The sequence below is a fragment of the Taudactylus pleione genome, unplaced genomic scaffold (assembly GCF_031769625.1).
Source record: "Taudactylus pleione unplaced genomic scaffold, aTauple2 ptg000214l, whole genome shotgun sequence".
In the NCBI taxonomy this organism is placed as follows: domain Eukaryota; kingdom Metazoa; phylum Chordata; class Amphibia; order Anura; family Myobatrachidae; genus Taudactylus; species Taudactylus pleione.
In genome coordinates, this window is record NW_028284616.1 from 5,253,547 (window position 1) to 5,263,314 (window position 9,768).

Here is a 9,768-nt window from a genome sequence, read left to right on the forward strand (position 1 = left end):
TTTTGTGGCCTATGTGAAGTCCTCTACTGCTGAGAATTTACATATAATGAGGCCGATAAGATTCTGGCCTCTATGGCGGAATCTCGATCCATAGGATGACGAATTTAGCGATCCAGTGTCATCCTTAAGGGCCCAAGCTCACGTCTTTAGAAGACATCACTGTGGAGTTTCAAAAGTTTTAGGAACACTTGTATTCTGCTCCAACCCCCCGATTTTTTTACTGGCTCTTGTTTAATGGCTGAAGCATATTTGCTCTCCCCTGCTCTCCATGAATTGTTAAACGCAGATATTTCAGAACTTAAAGTCCGGGACATTATTTCCTCTATCCCGAACAATAAGTCTCCAGGTTCCAGCAGCTTCAGTTCCAAGTTATAAAGATCTCAACTCTCATGTCTTGCTCTTTCTTACTTCCCTCTACCAGAAGTTGCATTCTAATTGCCCTTCTTATCCCTCATTCAATGATGGCCACACAATATTCCTTCCTACTCCCAACAAGAACCCTGAATTGGTCTATAAAATCATGTCCAAGCTTTTTCTTAACTAACTTTAGTTAATTATCTCCTCACTCCCAATCAATTTGGCTTCAACCACGGTAGGCACTCCGTTCACAGTGTGCGATTGGCCATTACCTCAATTCTGGCAGCCTTGCCTTGGGCTCTCCCCCTGCTATGCTTTTCAGCTTAGATGCTGTGAAAGCTTTTGACTCTGTCCTGGCCCCACCTCTATGCTTTATTATCAGAAACGGCATTTGGTCCCAATTTACCCAGACTTATCGACACCTGCTCCACTCTCAATATTAACCACTCACTGGGTGGAGAGGTTACCATGTAGAGAGGCACTCATCAGAGTTGCCCCCTCTCTCCTTTACTTTGTTAGTTTATTGTTAAACCCCCTTCTCCATATTTTTTCAATCCCTATCATCCTTTAAAGGGATCACTCTTGGTGGTGTAACCACTTAAGTTACTAATCTCTTGTTTCACATTCATAATGTCACAGTGCGCCGGAGCCCGACTCCTCTTACTTGGCCTAACGGCGCTGGTCTCCCAGGGCAGTGGTGGCTTTGTTGCCAGGACCGGCATCTGACATTGCGAAGTATCCTCCTTGCTAACCAGCGGTCCCTCTCCCTGGCTGCTGCGGTAACTGCCAGCATCTCCTCTCTCACCCCAGCTGCTGCTTCAGTGCGGCTCTGTTACAGGTGGCTGTAGCTCCCATAGTGACGTGCAAGCCGCTTTGTTTCAAATTTAAAGTGACAGGCATGCCAAAACCTTGACATCACGTTGGCGCCAAATTTTCATTCCTCCCTATAAAAGGATGTCTCTAGGCACTATTCAGCACCAGAGTATTAGACTCACTACCTGATCTCCAGCGTGTGTTCTGCTAGAACTCCCAGTGAACTTACCTGTGTTCTTATCCAGTCCGTCTGATGATTCTCCTCACCTACTCCCTTGGTGCTGCTTTTAGTGCCTTCCTGGCTTTCTCTAGACCTTATTCTGCTTGTCCCCTGGTACCACATTGCCCACCTGGTTCTGACCCATTTCTGACAACCATTTTTCAGTATGCATCACGGCACCCTGTCCACCAACCCAGTACATTAGGAACCCAGTCAGGGCTGCCACCTGCATATCAAGTGCGGTAAAGCCCAAACCCCCTTGCGGAGGTCCCTAGTGGAGACCACTGATACATTACACTTTGCGCCTCTGCTCTGGGTATTCATATATTCTGTCTATACGGTCAGCATCCATACCAATAGAGCGAGAGTTGTGACATTTCACCCCTCCAGCTCCCTCCCAATTTCAGTAAATTACAGAGTATGGCCAGGACTCTGGATTTTTCTATTAACAAAGAAAAATCACTTGCTGTGTCCTTGGGCTCAATAGTAAAACCTTGATAGAGTGAGTCCTTTCAGTAGACTCTGGCAAAATAATCCCATCCCCCTCTATTTAGGAATCCATTTCAGGGCCATCTCTTCCATTGGGATTGTTGGGCAGTTGCCCAAGGGCCCGATGCTTGTAGGGGCCCGCCAACCCACCCCCTGCAGCCGCAGCCAGTTGGTAAATTTGTGATATTTTATAAGCTGGCCGCCAGTGCACTGTACTCTGATCTAATCCCACCCCATCCTCCCCGTGACGAGTACTCACCTCAGTCCCAGTTTCACTTCATCCGCCGGCTTCAGACCAGTCAAACAGAGTCTCTCTGCATGTGTGAGAGGTCTGACGGGCATGCGGGAGGGTTTAATTTTATTGACCATTTACATTATTTTCACGTGAATGGGTGGGTAGGGGCCCCAGTGCATTGCTTTGCCCAGGGCCCACACTGCTGTTAAGACAACCCTGATCCATTTCCCTAGTTGTATTGACTCTCTTTACTCCCTCAACATGCAGCCTCTTACTAACCTTCAGAGAACTAGGTGGGGTGTGACATACCCCAGCAAGATTTAAACTCCTATAACTTTTTAAAAAATACTGCGTGCAAGCTGCCGTTTCTCGTAGCTGGAGTTGCGAGGTTACCAGCTTTCGTAGTGGCGGTGGTTTAGTGCAGCGAGCGCCAACACAGCAAGTACATGTGCGTAACGTTCGCATCTCATACCCCACCTGGTTCGGCACCTGCCTTGATGTCAGCCAAGACGTTAGAACTAAGACTGAGTTGACTAAGATTATTTAAATTATTTCTAATTGCTCATAAATGTAAATTTTTACTAACAATTGTGATTCAAACGTGTTGCAAAGATCTTTTTTAAAAGAAAAACTAAAAGACTTATAAGTTTAGTTTGTAAAAAATTGTTTTATTTTTGTTTTCTTGCTTTAAAAGATGAAAAAGTTTATTGGCTTTGTATTATTTTTGTTTTATTTTTTATACCTTAAGGCAGGGCTCGACAAATCCCAGTCGCCATGGCGACCAAGATTTTAGTCCTGGCCAAGGGGTTTTACAAGATTCAGATACACTACAATAAAGCTAACTATATAATAAAAAAAAAAACTCCTCCGAAGGTGCTTACAGGAGTAGATGGGGCATGCATGTGGAGGAGTGTGTACCCGCCACATTTAATCAGTGTGGCTGGCTCCGCCTCCTCATTCCTGCAAATGTGAGTGGTGAAGGAGAAGCTGCCTCAGCCTCGTAGCAGCGTCTGAAGCTTGTAAGGGGGGGGGACAGACTGACTCACGGGCCAAGCCACCGCGCTGTCACTGCCCGCCAGAGGGGATGAAGCCTGTCTGGCCTGACTGAGTTGCTGCAGGGCTACATCGTAGAGTTCTTCTGCCAGAGGCCTCAGGACCTGAAGGAGTTTGCTGGCTGCAGGATGGTGCTGGGGCTGCCACGGCTCCTCGGACTAACACCTGCGGGATGAACTTGACAGGGGACGAGGACTCCGACTTTGAAAGTAAGTCGCTGATTCCCCTCCTAGCTCCCACAGCGGGTGGTATATAAGCCTGCAATCCAATTCCTCAGCCTGGTCCATTGACTTGACTGTCAGGGGAAGGTCCCTATGGTGGTATGGGGGAGCTTTTCATTAACTCCACTGCAGGTGTTGCAGCTTGGGGTGGGGGAATTATTTTATTGGGTACCCTGTGTATTGGATATTACTATCTGGACAGGGTTCTTTATATGTGTCACCCATCAGTAACTGCCCCTCCTCCCCTTATATTTGCCAATAACTGCCCTTCCAACTGTATATGTGCTAGTCACCAATTACTTCCCCCTTGCGGACAATGGTCTGGCTCTTAAACTTTTAAGCTGGCTCCTAGATTTAACTAAAATTTTGTCGAGCCCTGCCTTAAGGGCAAGAATCGATATTATGACAGTCAGATTACTGTTGTACTAAATTAGTATACTTATGGTAAAGTATAGCATGGGGTATGAGATACCCCACATGGTTCGCTAAGTTGATTTTTTTCCACCTGGTTCAAGGAAGGTTAAGACTTTACTGCTGGATATTTCCAGTGGGTACAAACTTCCCCTTTCATACCTTTTCCAAGCTAATCTCCTTAAAATGATCAGTTTTATCAAGCTTTTTTATCTTCTACAGTAATTGTAGATGTTCTTGTCCCAGAGGCATGAAAGATTTCTTAACACAGCCTGTAATGCATTTATTTGTAATCGGAAACGTTCCAGAGTCAGCCTCCTCAAACAGCAGCAAACTCCTGACAATGGAGGTATTAATTTCTCTAACCATACCCTTTATAGTTTTGCAAACAATACACTCTACCCACACTTACACGAACACAACTGTTGACCAATCCTTTCTCCCCGAGATCAGCCTTTCTTTTTTACACACTCATAAACTTGAACCGTCCCCTGAGACTCTTGATAACCCCCTTCTTATGTCCTCTTAGACTACATAGAAGACTATTCTTTGCTGTCTGGGAAAGTTTAATTTATTTATATCTGTTTTAAGAATGCTATGTGATATGAAACTTCGGCTATTATTGAATGCCCCACCGATCCTCCTGCCGCCCATCTCTACTCCTCTTTGAACTGTCATACCTTTGTTTTTTATTATATATTTATGCTTTTGAGTGTCTACTTGGGCCACTTTCGGGCCCTACTTTTTTTGTGTTTTGTTATGTGTCATTATGGAATGCTTTTGATGAGCAAATGCTTTTGATGGCCTACAATATGTTACCATTTCTCTTTATGTCACTTTTTTGTGTTGTTGTATTCTCTGTTAAGTATACATTACTCTCACTTGTCTGTATTCCTTTTTACTGTGTATTCCAATAAAAACTTTTTTTTTTTTTTAAGATAACAGACGTTTAATGTGCATTTACAAGCCAAAGTGTTGCCTAGTTTGTGGGCAGATTCAGAACATTTTTGTCTTGTGGGCTAATGCAAAGGGAGGAAGTTAGGGGGCAGTCTAGTCCTGGCACATCTCCTCTGTTACTTGGCCAACCATGCTCTAGGGGTGGAAAACACTCCGTTCCACTCATTTGGACCTCAGGCTGAAAGTTGCTAAAAGTGGCTGCTACTAAGGGGAGCCCTGATATGTTAAGAGTTGCCAATGATGGAACCTCTCCTATTTATAGTTTCAGTGTAGACTGGATCTAATAGTAGTTGATTGAGGCTCATTAGCTGGAAACCATATAAAATACCTCTTTGCATAGCCTTACTTTAGACCAATGTGCTTTTTATATATTTTTTGTGACACGGCAGGATGAGGAGAGGGAGACAGCCAGAGCACAGGAGGAGGAGGAGGAGGAGGAGAGGAGGGGGTGCTGTCTCTTGCTGTAATGACTTAGGGTTAAAAACTAATTTGTTTAATCTTTGAAATAAAAAAAGTAGTGGTGTACTCTGTCAATCACCTATTACACAATACTGATTTGTTTGTTTTTGTTTTCCATACATTTCAGTAAAAGAACAAGCGGTACCAGAAGATAGAGGAGTCAGAAAGAGGATTCTGTTCAGACCAGCACCAGGGTAAACCATTGTTTTACTTTTTAAGACATTTTCTTGAGTGTATGGTGGCACTCAGTGTGCTGCATAGGGGTGTCTACTGTCATATTCTTTATCACTTTTTGAACCTCCATATTACTATGCAACTGTAAAAGTCTCTAACGTGGACATTATCTGCTAACAAAGTTTACGTTCCCATGACTACAATATGTTTGTATTCATTTCTAATAGAATAGACTCATCGGGGTAAATTTACTAAAGTGAGAGTTTTTAGAAGTGAGTTTTAGAAGAGATGTTGCCCATAGCAACCAATCAGATTCTACTTAGCATTTAACTAGCACCTTCTAGCAGATAATAGCTAGAATCTGATTGGTTGCTATGGGCAACATCTCTTCTAAAAGTCACTTCTAAAAACTCTCACTTTAGTAAATTTACCCCATCATATTGAACACTACCTATGGACAACAACTCCTGCTGTGCTAAGTGCTTAAAGTTCGTGACATTGCACACAAGCAACAGCTGGGCGATATCATATAGGTAGAGGTGTTTCTGCCATGAGTTGATCATCGTCTATTGCTTAGCATTGGGGCCAATTCATTATATTTTTATATCAAAAGAAAGAACACTCTATCTTAAGCAACCTCTCTACACCCTCCCCTTTCACCCTGTTGTCTCCATAGAGAGATGCAAGAAGCAAGCACTAACATCGTCCTGCATGTGTATGATGATCAATCCAGTGATGAAGTGAGTGTTTGCTTACTGGTCTGTTATGGGAAAGGGACAACCCTGTACATGTGCACTGTACACAGATGACAAAAATGTGTGAAAATGCTTTAAAGACCTTTTTTATATTTTTTTTATACCATTTTATATTAAAACAGAAGTAAAAACACATCCAAACTGCATTTCATTTGTTTTCATTTAATGTGGTGTTGTCCTATAAATGTATGTCAACAACAGCAACACACTTGTTTCAGGCTCCAATCCTCATTACAGTCAAGGTATTCAGCAAATGCCTCTATCCTGGTACATTATGTGCCTAGGGCCTGTAAACTTAGCATGCTGGTTCTGCTCAGTAAAACAGATTATTATATAGTCACTCAGGAATACAAAAGTTTCAGCAGTAGAATAAACACATGCTGTAGTGCTATACATTTAAATTCATTACAACCATTGTTCATAGTACTACGCTAAATGTTTACTTGGCAATTAAGAAAGATAAATAGAAGCATGTTTGTACCATTGCATTTAATTGAAAACCCAAATGTAATCACTTGAAGAAAATACCAATTAACTTATGAATTCTTGCAGTGACGGTCAGTGATTTAAAATCACCGTTGAGACGTTCAGATTCCCTAGTTTTGTGGTTTTTACACAATGCAGCATTCCCTCAATGAAGCAGTTCTTTTTCATACAACTAGCCCCTTGCACCATTAACCTCTTCCCTGCTTTGAAGATATGCAGGTTATAGATAGCAATTCTGGGGGAGGGAGCTCTGTGTGGGCTTCATGACATCAACTGCTAAGTGATTGGGTTTTTTTCTCCTTGCCTAAAACGGACTGGTGTGCAGCAGAGCTGGCTGGTGTAAAGTCTGACAGGCTTTCTTGTCTATTCCTCTGCACATTGCCTGTATTCCCCCCTCTCTCACATCAATATTTAATCCTCTTCTAAGAGCAATGAGATAATGCAATGTGCAGAGGCTGGGAAGGTGCAGTGAGAGAGCCGTGCTGCTGCATGCTACTACAACTGCTGTTGCTGACTGGACTCAGCAAGCCAGGATACTCGGGCTGAGCCCTGGTGCATGCAGCTCTACAAGCTCTCTCCCTAAAGCATGTCCTTTCCGGACCCCACCACCTCCTTCCTGGAAAGGGCAGCTGGGGAGGAGGACACGGGAGGATGAGGAGAGAGAGACGGCCAGAGCACAGGAGGAGGAGGAGAAGGAGAGGAGGGGGTGCTGGAAGAAGTGAGGCCAGCGCGGAGGATGAAGTGGGGTGTCCGGGGAGCCTGCGCTGCTCTCTCCAGCTGCTTCTTGCTTGCCTGCGCCTTAAGTGCGGCCGCCGTTGGCCTCAAGTGCTTCTCTTTGGGTTCTGAGCTGAAGGGTGAGCCATTCCGTTTGGGTACAGCCGCCGGCGCCTTCTACTCTGGATTGCTGCTGTCAGCTGGCCTCTCACTCTTGGGCTCTGCCTTGCTCTGCTGCCGAGAGGACGCGGCAGGGGAGAGTAAACCCGGCAGCCAGAATTTCCTCCTCCTCGGCGTGCTAGTCTTCATGTTGGGAGTGTTGAGCGCCTTTGCTGGGGCAGTAATAGATGGGGACACCGTGTCACTAGTGGAGAGGAAGTACTCACACTTTTGCCTGCAGCAACCAACACCTGGCGCAGGCAGCACCACCACCAAGTGCCAGAAGCTGAAGGATTACCAGCGGGGTTTAGTTATTTCCACCATTTTTAACTCCCTGGAGTGCCTGCTTGGGCTAATCAACTTGTTGCTAGTGAAAAACTACAAATCCTCCCAGCAGCGCCGCAGAAGGAGGAGGAGATGTGGGGGAAGGCGCTTCCAGAGGCAAAATAGGGGCTCAATTTTCTCTAATGAGGAGCATGACTTCTCCCCTGGGGATTTCCCTTTCCAGAGTGTGTCCTATATCAATGTTGGGGTGTTCCACCTGTTTGATGAAGCTGGGGTGGAGGTGCACTGTGGGGGTCATCCCTCTCTGGAGCTCCCTGGTTACTCGCCTATGGACCCAGATTTAAATCCATCATACCCCTATTGTTACCCTCTACCTAATGAGCAGCCCCCTCCATATGATGAGATTTACCCTGCTACTGAAATGTGCAGCAGCAGCACAACCACCACATAACATCCACCTGACTGCTGTACAGACCCTACTGCTCCATGATCTGCACTGACAATCATTGATGCCTGCAAATGTGACAGGGACACATTACACAAGGACTACCACACTGTAAATGGTTGTGTTCAGATAATGCTCATAGCCAGTGTATGGTAAGGGGTGAAAGCTAAAACATGTTGACTGGTGTATGTATGTGTGCGAGTGTATGTACTTGGTGGTCCCAAGAGATGCACTGTCTTCACTTGACTCCAATTTAAATAATTTATTTGACATTTGTGGAGTCAGTGGTGAAGACTATAGATCTATCAGTATTTTCTCCTCTTCACATTTACTTTGTCATACCAGTGTAAATCTAAATTTTGGTATTCGTCACTATTGCCATGGTTACAGTGTCTAGCTACAAAATTATTATGTCAGTATAAATAGGCTTTTTATTTCATGTCTGATGAGATTACTCATCTTTATCATATCTCAAGATTTTATCAGTAAATGGTTCTGCTCATGTCACTGCTCCTACCATTTTTGTCTTATTAATGAATCATCAAATAATGTTTAATAAGAAAGCAGAGAAACTGCCTTAAAATTGGATTGATTGCAAAGAAAAGAAAAATTGCACAAAGCTTCCCTGGCAGCGCTCTAACCAGGGGAAGAACTGGGAATAAGTACAGGGGCCAAGAGGGTGACGGTGGCCCATCACGGGAAGGCTGCATGAAATATGAGTTCTGCAGAGTGCTGCTGGCACTGTTGAATGCCCTTGCAGCACAGAAAGAGTTAATAAAGGTCTGTGTCTTTGTTGGCTTGGCAGCTGATCACATGTTATGTGGGTTGAACTATTCAGATGTGTTGTTGGGAAGTGATTGTGCTTCTCAGAATGAGTCTTTGCTTGAAAACAGTTTGACACTTGTAGGAGTCACTGGGCAAAAAAGGGTCAGTTTTCAAGCACTGATTTCAGCATGGATATTAATGAACCAGCACTCCTGTCACTTTCTGATCTTCTGTCAGCTTATTACATAGCTGCCAACTGTCCCTAATTTCCAGGGACAACCCCAGGTTTTACAGATTTTACCCTGGACATTCTTATGCCTGGAAAAGTCCCTGTTTTGCTGTATTGACCAAAGGTCTGATTCAGAGATGGACGCTAATGTGAGCAAAGATCACCCGAGCATAAAGATGCCCACTGCTGCCCTCTTACCTGCGTGCGATGACGCATACCTGTTTAGATATCGGTAACATTGACGCACATCGAGAGGCCATCTTGCCCTTGCAGCAGGTCTGACTAGCCGCAGACTCGGCAGCTCTCCTCGCATGCAGAGAGCTCCCATGCTGCGTATGCAATCGCAGTGGCTATTTTATGCATGCCTATAAAATGGCATTCTAACATACACGTCTGCGATTTTCTGACAACCCCCCTTTTACCACCCCCACACGCAGTCTACCTGTCTCTCACTTTGCGATGGATTCCTGTGTGTATCCATGATCGCAATAAGATTGCTGCGCACACGCACTGTGGCTTATACGCATGTGCGATGGCAAAC

General features: G+C 44.6%; 1 protein-coding gene across 1 annotated transcript; it reads left to right on the top strand.

Annotated features, from left to right (window-relative positions):
- The first annotated feature begins 7,132 nt into the window (after nucleotides 1-7,132).
- Nucleotides 7,133-8,726, top strand: TMEM271 (transmembrane protein 271). Its single transcript, XM_088478513.1, has one exon. The coding sequence runs from the start codon at nucleotides 7,367-7,369 to the stop codon at nucleotides 8,237-8,239; it is 873 nt and encodes a 290-aa protein (XP_088334639.1). The 5' UTR covers nucleotides 7,133-7,366; the 3' UTR covers nucleotides 8,240-8,726.
- Nucleotides 8,727-9,768: the final 1,042 nt, after the last annotated feature.